The 21,984-nt window shown below is 38.1% G+C and overlaps 1 protein-coding gene across 6 annotated transcripts in view; it reads left to right on the top strand.

Annotated features, from left to right (window-relative positions):
• Positions 1–21,984, top strand: part of MALRD1 (MAM and LDL receptor class A domain containing 1) — a 794,026-nt gene that overhangs the window by 80,528 nt on the left and 691,514 nt on the right. For all 6 annotated transcript variants that reach the window (XM_066232773.1, XM_066232772.1, XM_066232769.1 and 3 more), the window contains exons 6-10: positions 571–672; positions 2,392–2,538; positions 7,274–7,440; positions 12,337–12,429; positions 15,237–15,444. In XM_066232773.1, the coding sequence (XP_066088870.1) occupies positions 571–672; positions 2,392–2,538; positions 7,274–7,440; positions 12,337–12,429; positions 15,237–15,444 (717 nt within the window). The remainder of the gene's footprint in view (positions 1–570; positions 673–2,391; positions 2,539–7,273; positions 7,441–12,336; positions 12,430–15,236; positions 15,445–21,984) is intronic.

The following is a 21,984-nucleotide window of genomic DNA, read 5'->3' as shown; positions in this document are numbered from 1 at the left end:
TGGTGCCCTGTGTATTTACTTGCCTGCTGGTGTGAGGCAATGGCCCACCAGTTTTTGATTCTGCTGTTTCTTTACCATCTGTCCGAATCTAATGGGAACTTGCAGATACCTGGCAGTGACGGCAGCAGTGATGGCAGCAACTATTGGCCATACAGACCACTTTGAGGGGGATGTGGGAGGGAAAACATCCATCATTAAAGAGGGCAGCAGTGAAAATAGTTTCAGGGCAGATCCAGCTTCTAGTTAAAGAGGACACCATATGTTACATTGTATGCATGAACTATTTTTCTTCTTTTAAATAATAGGTTCTTAGTTTTCACGTTAGGGCAGATTACTTATGTGGAGTTGGAAAATTTGGTTTTGGCCTTTACCACTGAGAGCTGATTAAAGTTCAGAAACATTGTCATGGTTTATTCTCTCTCTCTCTCTCTCTCTCTCTCTCTCTCTCTCTCTCTCTCCCCAAAGGGTGATGCCATCATAATGAGGTTGTAGAGCAAGTGTTCATGTTCTAAGAAATATATGTCTCCTAACTACTTCTGCATCTCACTCTTGCCAATTTAAATTTATCAGATGAAACTTTACCATGTCAGGAAGTATTGGATACTAAGAAAGAACTCTGCCATCCTGGTACAAATCTCTGCAGATCTGACTCTACAGTTGAAGAATTAAGGTGTAAGTATTAAATTGACATGTCCAATTTGTTGGCGTGTTGTCCATTCATGAGACTCATCACTAATGGGAATATCAGATACTCACTTGCCTTTTTGTAATTCATGCCCAAATGTTAGCTGCAGTGTTGCTGGCATTTTAGCTGGAATATTATTGGAATTTATTAACAAGTGAACAATATTAAATATGGCAATTTACATTGATGTTGTTTTGTAAAATAGTTCCTTTAAAAACCACTGTAGATATATATGCAATGATTCTTCTTTAAAATTTTGGTGTGATTCTGAGTAGTCAATGATGTTAAGCCTAATCTGGAGGGACCCGAAACATTGAAGACACAAACAAAGTCCGTCGATTACACACCAAAACTTTATTGTCTAGCTTGGCCAAGCGGCAGCTCCTCCAAAAGTGGTCTGAGGGAGTGCGCGCCGGCCCTTTGTTATACTTGGTTTTTATAGTTTTGTAAGTGGGAAGTACAGAAGCAAAAACTGTAATTAGGAGCCCTTTACTACTATTGGTTATAGTCATATGTCCTTTAACATGATAGGACCATGTTCAATTTGCAAGCCATACATCCTTTTGGAGAAAACAAAATTTACAAGTCAACACAATGGCAGAAACATATCTTTTTACATATTAAAAGGCATTCCCATATTATCTAGTGTTCATCTGCTATCTCTCTGTCCAGAGTCACACGTGTTAACTACACGCATTTACATAGGAGAGGTAGTTTCCGTGGGGACAAATACCCGCAAATGGCTCATAGTTAAAAGAAAAGGTTTATTTGGGCTTTTGTCTCCCTGCATCTGGCTAGCCATTCACCCCTTTCCCCACAGGTGTGGTGGAATGTCTGGGGATCCATGTTTTCCTCCCTTTTCATTTACAATACAATGCCAAGGGCCATCCTGGTTATGCCAATCACATAGTACAGAGACTATTCTCACAATTTCTCTGCACACCTTAACCCAAATTAATAAAATGTTCTCCAAGCCTCTTAAAATATTAATATTAATTCAGTAGTTTTTGGTACCTTATAACACCTGTGGGTGAAGTGGCTCAGTGGCTCCTCAAATGATATAAGCAAACTTATTTCCATAAAGTAGCCAAGGTCAGATATTATACTATTTAAAAAATCAACACCGCCTGACCAGGCGGTGGCGCAGTGGATAGAGCGTCGGACTGGGATGCGGAAGTACCCAGGTTCAAGACTCCGAGGTCGCGGGCGGGCTCATCTGGCTTGAGCAAAGAGCTCGCCAGCTTGGACCCGAGGTCGCTGGCTCCAGCAAGGGGTTACTCGGTCTGCTGAAGGCCCACGGTCAAGGCACATGTGAGAAAGCAATCAATGAACAACTAAGAAGTCGCAACACGCAACGAGAAACTGATGATTGATGCTTCTCATCTCTCTCTGTTCCTGTCTGTCTGTCCCTGTCTATCTCTGCCTCTGTAAAAAAAAAAAAAAAAATCAACACCAAAGATAGAAACTTTTCATTATTTATGGCAATGGTTCTCATTTTTGAGAATGCCAATCTAAGTCAGTTGAATAACTTGAAAAATAGAGTTGCTGGTCCACTATAAGGCTTATTTAATTAAAATGTCCAGGTATGCTTTTGTGTGTGTGTTTATATGTGTATGTATTTAAGCCTCATTGCAACACTTAACTGTGGTAGTAGCCACTCTCATAGATGATGAGAGTTCACCAAGGTCTTTCTCTCCTCTTTTCAGTGTGTCAGCCCTGTGGGTTTGAATTTGACATGTGTGACTGGGCGTCAGAAGCACCTGCTGGGCAAATTTCCTGGATGCGAACAAAAGCAAGAGAAATTCCTGCATTAGAATCTACACCTCTGCAGGATAAAAGTAGTGATGATGAAGGTAGGAAATAAGACATAATATCTTTTATATATTATTTTTAGAATTTGGTTGTATTGTTACTAGTATGAAGGCATTTATTTGGGGGTCTTCATGAATATACTGGGTATATTTTATAGAAACAATTTTATGCCATAGGTATTGAAAGTGAGAAAAATAATTTCTTTTTTTTTTATTTATTCATTTTAGAGAGGAGAGAGAGAGACAGAGAGAGAGAGAGAGAGAGAGAGAGAGAAGGGGGGAGGAGCTGGAAGCATCAACTCCCATATATGCCTTAACCAGGCAAGCCTAGGGTTTTGAACCGGCAACCTCAGCATTTCCAGGTCGAAGCTTTATCCACTGCGCCACCACAGGCCAGGCGAGAAAAATAATTTCTAACAGTATAAAGAAAAAAATACACTAGATTATTTTAATTTTTTTAAATTTTATTATTTTCTTATTAGGAGACAATAGATTTTGTGTGAACAACCAAAAAATGTTTTAGCAAATCTGTTAGCTCCATCACTGCAGTATTTATTGTCCATGAGTTTCATCCTCTTATTCTAACACTATGTTTGTGATTTCTGTGTACTTTTCTTTACGTGGCTTTGTCTTTTTCTAAAATGTTTTTGGAGGGGTATTGTTAGTCTTTTTAAAAATTTGTAATTTAAAATTTAATTCCAGCAGAAACTAATCTACTTCCATGTAGATTTTATTATATCCATAGTTTTGCCTTTTCCAGAGTATCATCTAGTTCAGCGGTTCTCAACCTGTGGGTTGCGACCCTGGCGGGGGTCAAACGACCAAAACACAGGGGTCGCTTTGGGGTCACGACCCACAGGTTGAGAACCACTGATCTAGTTGGAGTCACATATATAATATAGCTTTTTCAGATTAACTCCTTAGTAATATGTATTTAAGGTTTCTCCACGTCCTTCAATGGGCTTGAGAGCTCACGTCTTTTTAACACCTGAGAGTACAGTTGTCCCTTGCCATATCATGGTTCACTTTTTACGGTCTCACTGTATCGTGGATTTTTAAATTGTATATATCTAATTTTGTATCATGGATTTTTCATTATGTCACAGGATTTCGCAGTATATAGATATTTTATATATTTATTATTTTAATTATTTTTGCTGTAAAATAAGCACAGGAAGTGTTTATGAATGTGAGAAAGGTTTATAAGAGTGTGGGGAGAGTATATAAGTCTTAAAATATATATAAATAATAAAAAAATATAAGGTCGCTACTTCACAGATTTTTGCCTATTGCGGGGTGTTCTGTAACCTAACACCTGTGATAGACAAGGGACCACTGTGTTCCAATGTCTGGATGTACTATAATTTATCCACTCACCTATGAATAAAGCTACTCTGAATATACATGTGCCTGTTTTTATGTGGATCTAAGTCTTCAGCTCCTTTGAGTAAATACCATGAAAGATGATTACTGAATCATTTGCTAAAAGCATGTTTAATTTTCTAAGAAACCTCCAAACTGTCTTCCAAAGTGTGTACCATATTGTTGTGTTTCTCAACAGAAATGAATAAAATTTCTGTTGCCCCTCATTCTCTCCAAAATTTGGTGTTGTCAGTGTTTTGGATTTTGGCCATTTTATGAGGTGTGTCATGACATCTTATTGTTTTAATTTTCTTTCTTTTTTTTTTTATTTTGACAGAAACAGTCAGAGAGAGGAACAGATAGGGACAGACAGACAGCAAGGGAGAGAGATGAGAAGTATCAATTCTTCGTTACAGCACCTTAGTTGTTCATTGATTACTTTCTCATATGTACCTTGACCAGGGGGCCACAGCAGACCGAATCACCCCTTTCTCAAGCCAGCGACCTTGGACTCAAGGTGGTGAGCCTTGCTCAAACCAGATAAGCCTGTGCTCAAGCTGGCAACCTCGGGGTTTTGAATCTGGGTCCTCTGTATCCCTGTATGATGATTTATCCACTGTGCCACCACTTGGTCAGGCTAATTTTCATTTTCTTAATGACATATTAGTTGGAGCTCTTTTCATATACATACTTTGCACCTGTATATCTTCTTCAGTTAGATGTCTGTTAAGGTATTTGGTTGTTCTTTTATTTAAATTTTTTTCTCACTGGCTTAGATGCTTTAATTTATATATTTTATATTTTAATGGCTATTTAATATTTTTAACATATAGCTTTAATATTAAATTTATTTAACAAAACCTAAATTGCTTCAGTATATTTGTCTCTGAAATGAAAGGAACTTGACATAATTTAATTATCATTTTAACACCTTTTTTTGGACTTGAATTATAGTTTAATATTTTCAAAAACACTTTTAAATAAATATATTTTGAAGCTATTATATTTTCAATTATTACAATGATATATTTTCTTATTTTCTCTACTCACTGTTCTTTCTTTTATTTCATCCTCTCAAAGTTTTTTTTTTTTTTTTAATTTTATTTACTGATATTCAGAGAGAGAGGAAGGTGGGGGAGAGAGAGACAGGAGCATTGATCTGCTCCTGTATGTGCCTGACTGGGTTGATCCAGCAACCTCTGCTCTCAGGATGATGCTCTAACCAATGAAGCCATCTGCCCAGGGCTCATCCTAGCCTTTTCCTTTTCCTTCTTGCAAAGGTTCACTTTTTAAACTAAAAGTTCTTTTATTTATAAAAGATCTGTGGTGATGAACTAGCTCAGTATTTATAAACTTCAAACATTTTTTAATTGGCCTCACACCTAAATAATAAGCTGCCTGGTCATACAATTTTAGAATAAAAGTCTGTTTATTTCATTTTTAACTACATGGAGATAGTCCTTTGTCTTTTTTTTTAATGTGACAGAGACATAGAGAGACAGAGAGAGGGACAGATAAGGACAGACAGACAGGAAGGGAGAGAGATGAGAAGCATCAAGTCATTGCAGCACCTTAGTTCATTGATTGCTTTCTCATATGTGGCCTTGACCGGGGGCTACAACAGACTGAGTGACCCCTTGCTCAAGCCACAACCTTGGGCTCAAACTGGTGAGCCTTGCTAAAACCAGCAACCTCAAGGTTTCTAACCTGGGTCTTCCACGTCTCAGTCTGATGCTCTATCCACTGTGCCACCGCCTGGTCAGGCCTTCATCTTCTGATATCTACTGTAGACTTATGCTTTCTTTACCCTTCCTCCATTCTTGCCTGATTTTTTCTTTGTACCTACCTCCTTACTCTGTGATTTTGTTGTAGCATTACTTAGCTCTCCAATACCTTATCTGAATAACAATACTAAATTAGTGTTTCTTATTTCATGGCAATGCTTGGAGTTTTACACATCCTGTCTCATAGCCATCCATAGCCTGAAATGGTGACCATAGGCATATTTTCCACCTCAGTTTATAAGCAGAGTTCCCATCCCTGGTCATGGAATGGATTGTTCTCCAGCTTTTCTAAAATTTAAATTAGTTAAAAGTCAAGCTACCACCACCTGTTTCTCATTCCAAAGCCCAAGTTCTGTGTTTTCAGCGCAGCTCATCACTTAGAATATCGGTTCTTCCTTCTCTCTCAAGATGGCATTTGATCTGTCTCTGCTTTTGTAAAAATGCATTTTACATTTATTATTACTTGTGTATAGGTCAGATGCCAAGTATTTACTTACTGTGCTATTTTGATTAAAGTCTAACATTTCTGGTAAATAACAGTTCACTTAATTTAAACTTACAGTTTTTAGAAGCTGCAAGAATATTTACTAATTTATAAAAAATAAAGTATTTGAAATACTTTATTTTTAAAAATTAAGGTTGTAAATTTATAAAAATATCATTGTATCTTTGCACTGTTTATATTGTTGAGTTAAAGAATCCAAATTGGTTGTAAGCATCAGATGAGAAAAAGCTTTTGACAATATTTTTATGTACTGCAAAATTCACAGGTATAGTTTAGTACGACTGTAGATGTTTGATGATTCCATTTAATTTGGCTAAAAAAAGAAGGCTTTTTAATTTATATTCTGTCAAACTATAAAGGTTTTTCTATGAAAGATAGAAAAATAATCAAAGGGAAAAGAATTTTGGGAGGATGAGAAATTCTTGATTAAAAAAAGATTGCATTGACATATTTAAAAGGAAATGATAATTTGGTGGTATAAAGATTTCTTTTTCTTTGTTTTTCAAGTGAGAGAGTGAGAGGCAGACAGACTCTGCATGCACCCTGACCAGAACCCACCGGCCAACCTCCATCTGGAGCCCAGGCTCTTCCCATCTGGGGCTGCTGGCCACCAAGCTATTCTTACCGCCTGAGGCAGAGGCTCCAAGAAACCATCCTTAGTGCCCAGTCGATGTGCTTAAACTAATCGAGCCATGGCTGTGGGAAAAGAAGAGAGAGAAGAGGGAGAAAGGGGGGTGGAGAAGCATATGGTTGCTTCTCCTATGTGTCCTGACCAGAAATTGAACCCAGGACATCCACATGCCCAGCCAACACTCTACCACTGAGCCATCCAGCCAGGGCCAGTATAGAGATTTTTATACCAGTTTTTTATAAAACTATTGGTTTTTCAGATGGAGGGCATTATCAAACTTTTATTTCAGAAATTAGGAGCAGATTTTGATACATTTTAGAGAGCACACGTGGAAATGAAAATATCATTTGTAATTGATGTAATTATTACAAACTATCGTATCTTTTTAAATAAAATATTTGTGATTCACATCTGATTTTGAAAACTTTAGAAATAATTTTGTTCAAACAGAAAATAGCTATTTTTCTCTAAATTTCTTTTTTCTTTATTTTTCAGGTTACTATATGTGGCTAGGGGCTAAGCATGCTTCTACTCTTAGCCGTTTAGACAGCAAGGTTTATCTGAATAGCTCTATGTGTCGCTGCTTAGGCAAAAGCTGCCATCTTCAGTTTTATTACACTCTGGAAAGCAGTGTTCTGAGCGTAGGTCTATACAATAATAAGGTAAAAAATTACATTTATTTTAAAACGTTTGAATAAATGAAATTTCTATTCTTGACAACTTGTGTTTCTATTTTTCAGTTGTGTAGGCTTTATGTATTTAACTTGACTTTATTTAGCATGCCTTTAAAAAAGAAATATTAACAAGTTAGTTTAGGAGGAAACATTGTCATGTACAAAAGCTAATGTGATAACTGCACTGTGTATTTCCTAAAACTCTTAAAATTCATGAAAGCCTATTAAAGAAATGATAGGTCTAATACAATGAGCTATCTGGGAATCTTTCGTTATCTCTGTATGGAAGCTCTGACGTGATCTGTTTTGAATTTTAGATCTACATGCCATTAATGCTGTAAATATGATGGAAGCAAATTACTTGTTCTGGTCTATAGATACAATTTCAAAGGCTGGCAATTACTGATTAAATACAGATAAATAATTTGAATTTAAAAAATGATACCCTAGGCAGAGTGTAAGTTATAGTGTTAATACTTATAAGTAAAACGAATCTAAACCTTTTTTTTTAAAAAAAAATTACTTGAACAAAAAACTATACAAGTGGGCAAGTATTTAAGCCACTGAGAATTTATTTTGTGAAGAACAATTTACTTATAAATAGATGTAAAGAAATCATAGGGTTAAAGAGTGGTCATTTTAGAAATGGGAAACATTTGACAATAGTTGCAGGAATTCTGACATTAAAAAAAGGAAGACAGTGAAAGCATCCGAATTCATTTTCCTTGGCTCAGGATGCTTTGGGTAAATCCAGCTGAAACTCGCACATGACATCAACTATACTCATTTTTTTTAACAAAGGGTTACTTATCAATTGCCACTAACTATCTATCAGTAGCATTTTCTTCTGAAGCTTGAAGTACCATTATAATTAATCCTCAAGGGTCAGAATGCTGATTAGCAAGATACCTGAAAATTAAAGAAAAGTTTGTTTTCTTCCTAGGTCTATTACATCACCTTTACCTTTTCCTTTTATGTCATTTTCATCATGCCCAGCCTTTTTCTTTATAGTTTACTTCTCAAAGACAGTCACAGAGTTCTAAAGCATAAAGTTGGATGAATACTCTCATCAGATAGCCTAATACATTTTCTTTTGCTATACGAATGAGACACAATTTCTAGCAATCTGTAACTATGTTATAGTTTTTAGTACTGCATATTTTGCAGTAGGATTTGGAAGCGTAATGCCCTGTAAACTATTTGATCTATTTAATCTAATTTGGTTAAGTGTGCTGGGTGGAGGGGTTAAAACATCTCCCTGCCCTTTCTGTAGTTCACCAAAATTCCTAGATATATGGGAGCAATATTACCAAAAAAAAAAAAAAAAAAGTTTAAACTTTACTGATATATGTTGTAATACTTATATCTTAAGTATCTTTCAGTTATTACCTGTGCCATGTAAACCAAGCCCAGGGAGCCTCTCTGCAAATTGCAACCCTGTATAATTTCCAACTTCCTTTTTCAACAAAGAAACTCTAGAATAATTTTGTTATGCTTATGTTATAGTTTAAGATGCTTAAAAATATATGGTCCTATGATAGTGCTTTCACATGGCAAATAATTAATATTCAGTAAATGTTGAATAAGTTATTAACCTAAATTTAAGGAGAAATTTGTATCATATATGTTCTAATTCGGGGGGGGGTATTTTAATCTATCCTGAACACCAGTGACAGATTTTTTTTTAAATTTTATTTATTCATTTTAGAGAGGAGAGAGAAAGGGAGAGAGAGAGACAGAGATGGAGAGAGAGGGGAGAGAGACAAAGAGAGAAGGTGGGGAGGAGCTGGAAGCATCAACTCCCATATGTGCCTTGACCAGGCAAGCCCAGGGTTTTGAACCGGCGACCTCAGCATTTCCAGATCGACGCTTTATCCACTGCGCCACCACAGGTCAGGCAGTGACAGATTTTTAAAGTTTCAATATATGTCAAATAGAGTTAGCAATTACTAAAAATGAGCAATATCACTTTTCTGATGGCTTTGGGATGATACAAGAAAAGAGTGAAACACATTGGTTTTAGATACTACCTCATACAATAAGAAAAGAGTAATCAACAATCTATTTCCCACATTATGAGAAAGAAGTTAATCATTGAGAACTGATGTGGTATATTAATTGAACCACTAAGTATACATCATAGTGTTGACTGATGTTTGATTCATTAGTTTACCTAGTATTCTGCAAGACAGTGTTCTATCTCTTTTGACATTTAATGTGCTATTCTTTATACATGTAACATGTATGTCACTAATGCAAAATCTGCCTCAGCCTGACCAGGCAGTGGCGCAGTGGATAGAGTGTCGGACTGGGACGTGGAGGACCCAGGAACGAGATCCCGACATCGCCAGCTTGAGTGCCAGCTCATTGGGTTTGAGCAAGGCTCACTAGCTTGAGCCCAAGGTCACTGGCTCAGGCAAGACATCACTCAGTCTGCTGTAGCCCCCAGGTCAAGGCACATATGAGAAATCAATCAATGAACTAAGGAACTGCAACAAAGAATTGATGCTTCTCATCTCTCTCCCTTCCTGTCTGTCCCTATCTGTCCCTATCTCTGACTCTCTCTGTCTCTGCCACAAAAGGGAAAAAAAAATCTGCCTCAAAGTACAGGTCGATGTTTTTTATCACAAACTTAAAAATTATCCCAAATCTATTATTTACAAAATAGCTCTTGATGAAATGATCATTTACCTCTTCCATGAATCTAATGAAGGAAAAACCCTTACAATATGTGCAAGTAAATCAAGAAATACCTAGTGAGAATACTGAGACATTTTCTTTATATTAAAAGAACATTAGAACTTGAGAAATAAAATACACAGGCGAGAGTCAAGTTGTAAATCATTGACTCAGATTCAAGTCAGTTTATGGGTATAGAAGTTCTAGTTTGTGCCATCTAACAGTTGTTGGAATTAAGTCTCTGTTCATTATATATTAAGGCAATAATCATAGCAACAGCCTTTTCTTTGAGAGAGAGAGAGATAGGAAGAGAGATGAGAAGCATGAAGTTGTAGTTGCATCACTTTAGTTGTTCATTGATTGCTTCTCATATGTGCCAAGCCAGTGACCTTGGGCTTCAATCCAGCAACCATGGGATTATGTCCATGATTCTACACTGAAGTAGGGAACCCCATGCTCAAGCCAGCAACCTCGGCATTCCAGTTTGATGCTCTATCCATTCTGACACCACTGGTCAGGCACAACAGCCAATTTTTTTTTTATCCTAAGGAGTGTTTCCTTGTTACTGAGCCAAGAACAGTGCCCAGACTGTGGTCCTCTTATATATTTTCTAACTTCCTGCTGGCAAGTGGGAAGAAAACAGTAAAGACAGGAAAGACAATGCCTTAGAAAGTTTCTTTTATTGTATATTACAGTTCTTAAAACCATAATTACCTTTTCTTGATGGAAAGTCTTTACCCAAGTACATGATCCTATCACTGCATGCAATCAAAAGTAGTTAAAAGTGAATAAGGTAAAACCTTAAATTGTTAACTTTGATTGAATTCACAGGAAGAGGGAAAGATAAGCTGAGATCTCTAAGATATTTAGTAATAAATATTTTTCTTGGGTGGTAAAATGGCATTGTTGGTGCTCAACCAGGGGAGTAAGGAAGGGCATTTTTAAAGTTTTTACTTATTGATTCAGATACTCATCAATTAGAACATCACTTGAAGGGCTTTTCTGAGCTGAGGGTCTCTTTTATATTGACAGCTGTTCAAGGTAAGTTGGTAAGAGTCTGTGAGGACAAATAAAAGCTGATTTTATTTAGTTGGGGCTAATTAGGTTTTTTTTTTTCCATTGCTGTGTCATGAGACAGGAAAAGTGGTAGAAAAATCTAGATTTCATACACAATATACCATTAACTTAAGTGTATAAAAGCCAATTAAGTTTAGAAAATATTCTGTTCACTTTTCAAAAAAATGTAAATGTATTGTTCTTTCAATAGAACAGAGTTAGTCATTGTGAAAAAAGAGCACAGTTGTACTCAACTATTCTCATAAAATGAAAGTGAGGGGAAATGATAAATGCAACTTGTTAGGCACCGTTACTAAAAGCAGGTGTGGAGGAGACAAGCATCTTGTTGCAAAACGACTGAAGTTATATAGGAAATAGTTGGAAGAAAAACTAGTTGTATGTCTCAACTTTAAATAATTCCAATTCATCTTGATGTGACCTGGAAGCTATCAGCTGAAAATATACTGCTCACTAAATTTAGGAGATATTTCAAAATGAATATGAAGCTATAACCCCCTAATTTTTGTGAGCAGAATATGTCTACCACATATATTTCTATCTGGTAGGAGTCTTAAGGGTCAATAAAAATAAGTAATATAATGAAGTGCATTTTAATAGATTTAGACTATCTTTTGAAACAGTTCAGACTTGGAAAGTGGAGTAGTCATCAGAGGTTAGGAGACTAAGTTGAAAGTAGATTATTTTTTTTAAAAATTGCAGGTATGAATCAAATAACTGAAGCCAAGTGAGGAGATAAATGCTTATAAGAGTTTGAAAAATATGAGTGTCATGTGTCATTACAACTCGAGGCCACTTTCCCGGGCTGCTGCCTGGTGTCACAGTAAAAGGAGGACACAGAGAAAGGCTCAAGCTCAACCTAAGACATATTTATGCTAAGTTCTGCATTTTCATTATTTTGATATATGAAGAATTAATGCATCCTATTGGTAAATATTATGAGGTCCATTTCCTTATTTTTCTTTTAAAAATTCTCACATAGCTTTTTCACCAACACTTTAGATTTCTTAGCACTTAATATCATATCATACAGGTAGGGTAAACTTTATTAAAATGTAATTAGGAGAGTACATATGTAAATATGAGAGTAGGATTTGGGGAATAAATAATATTCTTTTCTTCTACTCAAAGGAAGAAGAAATATTTTGGACATATAACACATCAACTCACAATAAATGGGTGAAAGCAGATGTGTTAATACCAGAAGGACTGAAGACATTTAAGGTATAAAAGGGGAAAGCAAGTATTTTTATAAGTTTTATTATTAGCTTTGAAGTAGTGAATTTATCACCAATTGCTAAATTTAAATTACTATTTAAGTTTGAGATATCAACTTAGATGTTGGAGAGAGCGATTCTTTACTTTTCATTGTTCCTAGCCCTTCTTAAGTCAAATGTCCCCTGAGTAGAGGACACCAAGTATGACTACTCTGGTTTAAAGCTTCCTCATTTTCTATGGGCTCCCTCACGAGCATCCGAACACCATACATTACAACTAGGGAAGCAAACTGCATTATGAAGCAGATAAAAAATAAATTGGGATTGAAAAGCAGTAATTCACATCTTTATAACACATGATAATTCTACCTATACAGAGATATATTTGAAATATACATATGCTCAGTGCTTAGTGGAAAAACTGTATTTTAAAAAATTTACTTGGGGTTTTATTGAGATTGTGCAAAAAATATATATCTAAACATTTTCTTAAATTTTCATATTAAATGTTTGCCTTTCTTTTCTACTATTATGGCACTATCACAAAATATACTTAGTGGGGTAACATTTAAATATCCAGTATTATTAATTGCTATTTTGAATTTTATTTTTTAAGTACATTACTTTATTTAAGATTACATTTATTTTGTGTTGTATATAGAGTATATAAATATATTTATACTAGATGTGAGTAGAGGTATGGCTCATAAAACCAATTTTACTTTTCATGCTAATGCCATATTCATATATTTTTCTAGGTGTTAAAAAAGAGAACTCAAATTATACTGACTGATAATCATGAGATTTTTAGCATTTTGTTTACCGCTGAGTTTGGGATTTCTGAACCATTATATTTTTGCAATCTCAGTAAAGTTTAGTTTTTTATTGTAGCCTTTCAAGTTAACATCTTGACAATATTTTAATTTTTCTAAGTTAATATCTACCTTTATAACTTCTGAAAGAAGTACTAAAGGATTGGAGTTTTATTCTTTTTTACCTAGACTGAATATTAAAATGTTATTAAATTCAAAAATAAAATAAAGTAAAATATAAATACAATAATTTTGAAGTCATTCTAGATTTCCAAATACAAATTAAATGTAATTAGATTTTCTATAGTGGCAGATTTTTGAAACTTAAGTTAAAAATTTTCAATTTTGAGACTTAAGTTTAAACTCTTCAATATTTGTAAATGAAACAGATATTTTTGCATATCTGATGTCTTGCTGCTTTGGAAATATTCAGCTTTAGGTCCAATAATTTTTATAATTTTTTTTACTATGATACTCATGGAGAAAGTATACAGTAGCATACAAAATTTTATTTTATTAAATATAATTTAAATTTAATATTATTTTCTAGACTAAATCATTAAATATATTTGCAAACCAAACTTGATCTTAAGTAATTCTTAACAAACAAATATATATATGTTCTTCATGTTTTTGCTAAAAAGAAAATTTATTCAGAAACTTTAAACTGGAAGAGACAAAAGAATATTATTTTATTCCTAGTATTTTATTTACATAACAATGTCCAGATAGCACTGTTCAACAGAACTTACTGTGGTAATAGAAAAACATTGTTTTTCTTCTTTTCCAAATGAGAGGAGGGGAGATAGACTTCTGCATGTGTCCTGGCTGCGATACACCTGGCAAACATCATCTGAGACCAGTGCTTTGCCCATCTGGTGCCATGCTCACAACTGAGCTATTTTTAGTGCCTGAGGCAGAGCCTCCAGAAAGCTGTCCTCAGTGCCGGGGCCAATACGCTTGGACCAATCGAGCCATGGCAGCAAGAGAGACAGGGAGAGGGAGAGGGAAAAACAGATGGTCACTTCTCCTGTGTGCCCTACTGGGAATCGAACCCAGGACATCCACATGCTGGTCCGATGCTCTACCACTGAGCCAACCTACAAGGACCAAAAATTTTCTATATCTTTGCTCTCCAATATGGTAGCCACTAACTACATGTGGTTACTTGAACTCTTGATATGTGTCTACTATAACTGAGGAGCTGAATTTTAATGAATTTAAATTGAATAAAATATTCTTATGTAGCTAGTGGCTACCATACTAGACAGAAGACAATTGGTTATTTGCTATACAGTCAACTATTTCTATCTCTCCTTTACTCTTGTTCATAACTATTGTTCATGGTAGAACCTCAAGGAATATTAATGCTTTGACATTATCTTACATTGGACTAGCAACATATGATTGTTTTACTTGGCTAATATTGTATACATCAGAAAAGCTGACAATTTGAAGAAAATTAGCTTTAGTTCCTTTAATTTGCACTTCTTTGATATTATTAAAGATATTATGCTTAGATAAAAATAGATTTTTATATTTATTCTTTAAAATTTTGATTCTTTTGTTGCATTCCTCACTATTTGCCAGACATTTGTCTCTATGCATTTCAATACTACTTTCAGTAGTTAAAAAATCAGATGCATAGTTCTTGCTGTGTGTGTAGTGACAATACTTACTCTTTTTCTTGAATATTAAAAAAAAGAGAGAAACACAAAGATGATGATCAAGTAAAAAGTTTGCAGTCAGGGACATTGTCGATTGTTAAGTGAGATGCTGCATTGCCTGTGATCATGGTTGGGTTCTCAAAGGCCTCAGTGGATCTAATGTGCCCATCAATCTTACATGTGTGAGTTAAACTTCTCAAATAGGACCTTTGCTATCAATTGTATGTGCCTACTCTTTAAATAGGTTTTTTCTTAATAATTATATTTCTTTTATTATTAGTAGTAGTCTTTTTTAAGAGATTATGAACACATACATTTTTTCCCCCTCACTAAAGATTATTTTTGAAGGTGTTCTTTTGAGCCAGAAGAGTTTTATTGGGCTAGACCAGCTCTGGGTCTATGTCTGGGCACCAGCCCCATCCAGAAAGCCTTGCTCAGCAGATGAATTCCCTTGTGCCAGCGGCCAGTGCATTGCCCACGAATCAGTCTGTGACTCTCGGCAGGATTGTTCTGATAGGAGTGATGAAGATCCAGTGATCTGCTGTAAGTCAATCAATACATTACTCATTAACATGTTCAAAATCATGACGGTGGTTAGATTTAAAATACTAATCTTTGTTTTAAACAAGGTAAAGCTAATATGTAATAAGATGAATGAACACTTTCATTCTGAAGCCAAGAGCACTGTTCTATGTGGGGGTCTCTATGCTAATAAAATATTTTGGTAGTCACTGCTAACACTGCAAAACTCTCTGTTAAATAGATGAATAGTTTTGATTAGGGTTGTTTTTGTTTGTGTTTGTCTGTGTGTGTATAGATGTATATGTGCTTTCATTAAAAAGAAAAATGTATGGGAAAGGGAACTCTTTCTAGTTTTCCCTTGGAGACATATATTATGAATTGCTAACATTTATAAATGTAGGACTTTTTCCATGCTGACCAATTTTATAGGAAGCTGTGGGCAGAGTGTTAACAGGAGAAAGGCTGCCATTACCTCAGACTGACATGATGACTACAGAAATCATGTCACCCACAGTTGGCATTCATATTTTGGCATAAAGGCCCAACACCTTTCTGTCAGGCCTTTTATACAGAATCTTTGATAGGAGTAATGACAAATTTTATATCTATTCAATGCTAGTCATACTTAAAAGGAATATAATTTAACCACATGATGGTTCTCATATAATTTAGCAACTAAGATGTGTGTCTCTTTAGAAATGATGAATTCCGCCTGACCAGGTTTTGCACAGTGGATAGAGCATCAGACTGGGACGCAGAGGACCCAGGTTCAAAACGTCAAGGTCACCAACTTTAGTGCAGGCTCATCTGGCTTGAGCACAGGCTCACTGGCTTGAGGACAGGCTCACCAGCTTTAGCAAGGGGTTGTTGGCTTGAGCGTAGGATAATAGACATGATCCCATGGTTACTGGCTTAAGCCCAAAAGGTCACTGGATTAAAGAACAAGGTTGCTGGCATACGCCCAAGGTTGCTGGCTTGAGCAAGGGGTCACTCACTCTGCTGTAGTGCCCTGGTTAAGGCACATATGAGAAGGCAATCAATGAACAACTAAAGAGTTGCAATGAAAAATTGATGCTTCAAAAAAAAAAAAAGAAATGATGGATTTTAATTAAATGAAGCTAATTCCTATATCTCAAACAAGTGGGTTTAAAAAAAAACTATTAAAATTTGTAATTTATTTTGATGCAGTGTTTTATTTTAGTGATGTGTTTTGTTGAGCAGTAGAAAAACACTGTAACAAGGTGAACGTCACCTTTTTTATGGGAAGCTCTTTGTACCATATGCTTCTGTTGGGTAAGTAAGGGTTGTATTAAGAGCAATGAAGGAGATAGGAAAAGAAGGAAGAAATCTTCTATCAATAGCAATTCAATTAATTCCTCAAACACCTAGCTTTAAAGCATAGTTTCAAACAAAATAATCCACTTACCAGTATGATCTCAATGGAATTTTGGGGTGGCTTTCCTTTTTGAATCCCCTCCAAAAAAAATCAATGTGGGGACAATTTATTTTTTCTAATGTGAGTTTCAGATTCTTTTCTGTGCTTTATTTGAAGTTTTGTAATTCGGTTTATTTCTTTTGCAGAAATTCACCTTTCTAATGGTTTGCATTATTCTCAATTTCAATAACTGAAAGAAATATATTTGCTGACTTTTCAATTGTGTTTTTCCTATGTTCTTTTAAAACAATTCCATTTATTTGAGAGGTAGAAAGAGGAATAAGGAGAGAGAAAGAGTTGTGTTCCCATTGATTTCTCCCCTATGTGCCCTGACTGTGGATCAGCCCAGTACATGAGAAGTCCTATGTTCTTTTCAAATTGATTTTCTTATTCCAATTCCACCTGGAGTATTAGTAGATATTTTAGCATTGACTTTGGATATATTTTCCCATTTCTATTCCTATACTGAGGCTTTCTTGATTAAACTTCTGGCATTTTTCCAGGAGAGTAATTATACCATTCTGCTATGTCTTTGGTATGAATGCAGGGACAAATGTCTGTGCTAACCAGGAAATAGGTTACTTCTTAGCCTGTTAAGTTTCGCAAATAGTTTTACCTTATTTGACAAAAACAAAAACCTGTCATGTTTGCTTGACTGAGATAACTTGATATAGGGGATATGACATAACAATTTAGGCATGTTACAAAATATCTATATATTTTCATGCAATTATCCATATACTTTTATGCAAACATGAGTATTTAATGTAAATATCTGTACAATAAATTTAGTTCTGAGAAAATTATTTATATAGCAATTGAATTAAAAATGTTACACTATTTTCTGCACTAAAGTATTTATTTATGTATACATACGCATGCATATGTATAAACCACTTTAAAACATTTTACATATATTTTTATGTTTATATTTTATTTTAATTTGTAATACAGAGATGTCTTAAAATGGATGTTTCAAATGTATGAAGCACAAGAAAAATGCTTTTATATCTTCCTTTTATTCCACTTTTGTCCTAAAGATTTAGAAGTTTATACATACAGTTTGAATAGCACCAAGAATACTAATCACATTCTGGAGACTTAATAAATATTAACTTGTGAATATTGTCAGTGTACTATATACTCAGTATAATAAATATTTCTGTTTGACCCAAAAGGCATACACATTCAGGTGCTCTTTCAATTACCAAGTTCCTCTTTTAGATACTATGGTATTTTTAACAAACGTAGTTGACTGAGCCTCTAGCCCAGTGCCTTTTTAACATCAGTTGATTTTAAAGTGAAATTGGTTTTTTGCTAGAGTGTTGCTGCTATAGTGTCCCTGGTGAACCAGCATCAGTTTCACCTGGAGGCTCTTACCAAATGCAGGACCTCCAGCCCCACCCCAGTCTTACAGAGCCAAAAGTTGCATTTTTAATAATGTCTCAGGTGATTTGTAAGTATGTTAAAGTTTGAGAATCACTGTGCTAAGTAAGCCTCAGAAATAGAGACAGCTGAGGGAGAAAACAGATAGAGACTTAAGGCAAATTAGAGAACTTTCACAAAAGAAGCCAAAATCCCCAGTAACTTGTTGCATCCACTGGGTATGAGAACAAACGTCGGAGACTTTCAGGAGTTTAGATGTTACTTTATTTGCCAGTTTAACCTGCGCAGGGGTGAACTCCCAAGATGTCTGGAGACACCATACTCACAAGGAGCTGCAAAAGGGAGTTGTGCCTGGCACTTACAGCTAGGTCCTTATATATCCTAAGTGAGCAAGCGTTATACAGAAGCAGATGTGGCAATTAGCTATTCGCTAGGGAGGTCACACGCAGCATAGCAACAGGGGCTGGAGCATAGCAACGGGCCGGGTTAGCTTAGTGGCTAATTTCAAACATAAACTTCTGATAAGGGTCTCTGACCTTCTTTGTCCTCAGCCTCACAGGGATCCTATCAGCACTCCCTGTTCCTTCAATAGTTACACTCTTGGCAGCCCCAGCATATCAGTACTCCCTCAATCTAACATAACTCACTAATTCCTGCGAGCATCGCTGTACCAAACAATATATATATTTTTTAAGTTTTATCAAGGTATAATTGATATACTTAAAAAAAACAAACAAACTCTGCACATAATTAATGCATACAACTTGATGAGTTTGGACCAATACATACACCAGTGAAAACATATCTGTATACTTCACCTCCAAAAGTTTTCCTGTGCTTTTTTTTCTTCCTTTCCATTTTTTCTTCTCCCATCCTCCCTCCCTTCCCCTTGCTTTCTGCCTCATTTTTTGTAGCAGGAACACTAATGAGGTCAACCCTCTAAGTGAGCCAACCACGCTCATGGTGGCCGTGGGGGCTGAGGTGCTGGCCGGGTTACCTGTACCCGCCATTAGCCCTACTCGGCACTGCAACCCCCCTCACCGGCTGGGAAAATGAGGGTGTGGAGGCAGGCAGCTGGTAGCACCGGGGTGGGTGGGGACATCTTCCTGCTTCCTTTTTCTCCTTGTGCTCTTTCCCGGACTTCCACAGCCCTGCTGGGGGGGGAGAACTGCCTCCACCCGGCCTGCGGGCTGGGGCCCCCCACGTGGCTGCGCAGGTGCGGCTGCTGGTCTGCACAGGATGTGACCGAGGCGCTTCCCGGCCGCCCGTGGGGCCCTGTCCTGGACCTCCCGCTGGCCCCCTTCTAGGCAAGGGGCAAGCAGAACCCAGGGCGCAGAGGGAGAAAGGGGGCGGCAGCTGAGCTCTGAGCCCCGAAGGAGCAAGCGATGTGAGCAAGGGAGGTGTCCGGCCGCAGTCAGCAGGAGGACAGGCACTGGGTGCTGTGGAGTGTGCTAGGAGCCGGAGGGATAGGGCCCCCAAGGCTGTGACCCAGGGAAGCCGCGGATGTGGACAGGTCTGGCCATGGAGGGAAAGACTGAGTGGAGAGGGTGAGAAGTGCATGTGCTCCCCTTCTCAGCGCAGAAGTATGGCTGTGTGAAGCAGCTGTGTTAGGGTTGCTGGGGGTTATCAGCTGCAAGCACCTTGCATAATTGGTATATGACTGTGTCCTATATGTAAGGTATTTTTCCCCCGCTGAGAAGGAAGGAACAGGGCTCAGAGCTGCAACGTGTGGAATAATAAAAGGCTTTATTGAATACAGAGCACGCATCCCACCCGGTGAGGTTCCCTGGCCCCAAGGAAAGATGGAGGCCAGGGAAGTCGCAAGGATTAAACCGTGTGGGAGATATTTAAAGGGATCCCTTTAGGGAAGTGGAGCTACTATGACATGGTGAAATTTCACTGGCTGGCAGACGGTCACTTTTTTCCAAAGGTTTCATGTGATGCCTCCTTTGGTGCGCTTGGTTGTGGGTGGTCCTAGCCAAAGTTCGCAGGTCTGAGTTCCCCAAGTGACCATCCGCCATTATCCACCAACCTTACACTATATAAGGCTATGGCTGCTGGCGCTCACAGGAACTGTGGATGTATTGATTGTCTGTCTGCCACTGTGAGGGGCCATTTTGCTGTTTGTTTGCCTGAGGTGGTTTCACAGCCTTTGTGCTTATTTGCTGTTGTGAGACTTTATTAAACCGAATGGCCCAACTCTTCCCAGTTCCAGTTTTTCTACCGACTGCTGAAATCCAATGTGAACCAGCCTGGTGTGGGTGGAGCGCAGAGCGCATTCCTAGCAGCTGTGGCTGATGCAATGCTGTGAGAACACTCCAGCTCCCAGAACCCTCCTGGGCACACCCAGGAAGGGAGCTCGCCCGCTATAAGGAAGTGACTTAGCGCCAACCAGGCAGCTCCCTGACCTTTTCAGCCATTGGCTTTGAGGAACACGCTGTAACATCCTATTGGCTGAACCCATGTATATAACCTGGCTTACTTCCTGAATAAAGTGGATCTGCGTCACTGAACCTGGTCCCTGGAGTCGGGTCTTTGCGTCTCCGTTGTCCTCACCCCCAGCAGGACTTGTCCACAACTGGTGCCCGAACATTGGGCACGGACCTAACCGGCATCCAAAGGATGGGTGAGTGACCCTCTGCAATGGGAAACCTTCTCCCCCACTCTTGAGCCCCACACGCCCTATTGCAGCGTAGGCGAGTTAAAGTTAGTGAAAAGGGTCTCTGTACCTACTGGGAGATCCTCTCTGGTTTCAACCCTTGGTTCTGGGATGCGCCTCTCTGGGACCCCAATACTTGGGCCCAAGCTTTCCGGTGCATCCCTTCGGCAGAAGTACATGGGGGACTAACCTTCCCTCTCGGCCTCACTCCTGCCCTGCTAGCGATACACGCCTGCCTGACCAGTGCTTCTGCTGGGGACCCTCCCCTGGTGCCAAAGATATTGCAGGCTGCCTCTCTCTCTGAGGAGCCCCTACCTCCCTATTCACCCACCTCCACTGAGGAGGAAAGTACTTTAACCTCCGAGTTTGACAAAATTGTGGCTGAGCGTGCAGAAACAAAACCAACCGAACTGCTAACTGCTCCATCAGCTCAGCCCCTGGAAAAGTGGAAGTCGCTACTTCTGCATTCCCTTCCAGAGCTCAGTGCCCCACCCCAGTTTCTCAGTTGCCATTTTCTCCAACACGTGTTCCTGCTGCAGACCCATGGGCCAGCTTACATGACCCCATGTGTCTTTTTTCTTTCTGTCTGTCCTATCTATTTTTCTGTATCTCTCGCTCTCTCTGAAATGACGCTGGAACGACCAAGCCACAGCACAGTGGTGGGGACCACACCCTCTTCAAATGCAAGGGAGAGGTTATGCTTGTGTTACTCAGTCAATTTGAATCCCAGGAGCCCCCCCCAACCTGCTTGACAGGATTTCTTGGGCACCCACTAAATGGTTCAGTCTTCACCTGTCCAAAGCCACAGCCCTGGCCTTCTCCACACCGACTACACCTGAGGGAAGGAGGTCCTCAGCACTCCAGAAAAAGACCTCGTGGCCGGCGTGCGCGCCCCATCACCTGGGGGGATGTGGAGGCTTTGGTGGGTCAGGCCCAGAGAATTGCCCCTGACGGGCCCCCAGGCCCTGGTGCTCTGTTCTTATGTGTGCTGTAGTAACCGCTGACTCCCAGACACAGGTGGTGGCAGCCCAGGGCTTGAGCCCGGCAGCATGAGCTGGTGTTTTCAGTTCATCTTTGGAGG

The sequence above is a fragment of the Saccopteryx bilineata genome, chromosome 5, assembly GCF_036850765.1.
Source record: "Saccopteryx bilineata isolate mSacBil1 chromosome 5, mSacBil1_pri_phased_curated, whole genome shotgun sequence".
NCBI classification, from domain to species: Eukaryota; Metazoa; Chordata; class Mammalia; order Chiroptera; family Emballonuridae; genus Saccopteryx; species Saccopteryx bilineata.
This window is presented reverse-complemented; position numbering and strand designations above follow the sequence as displayed.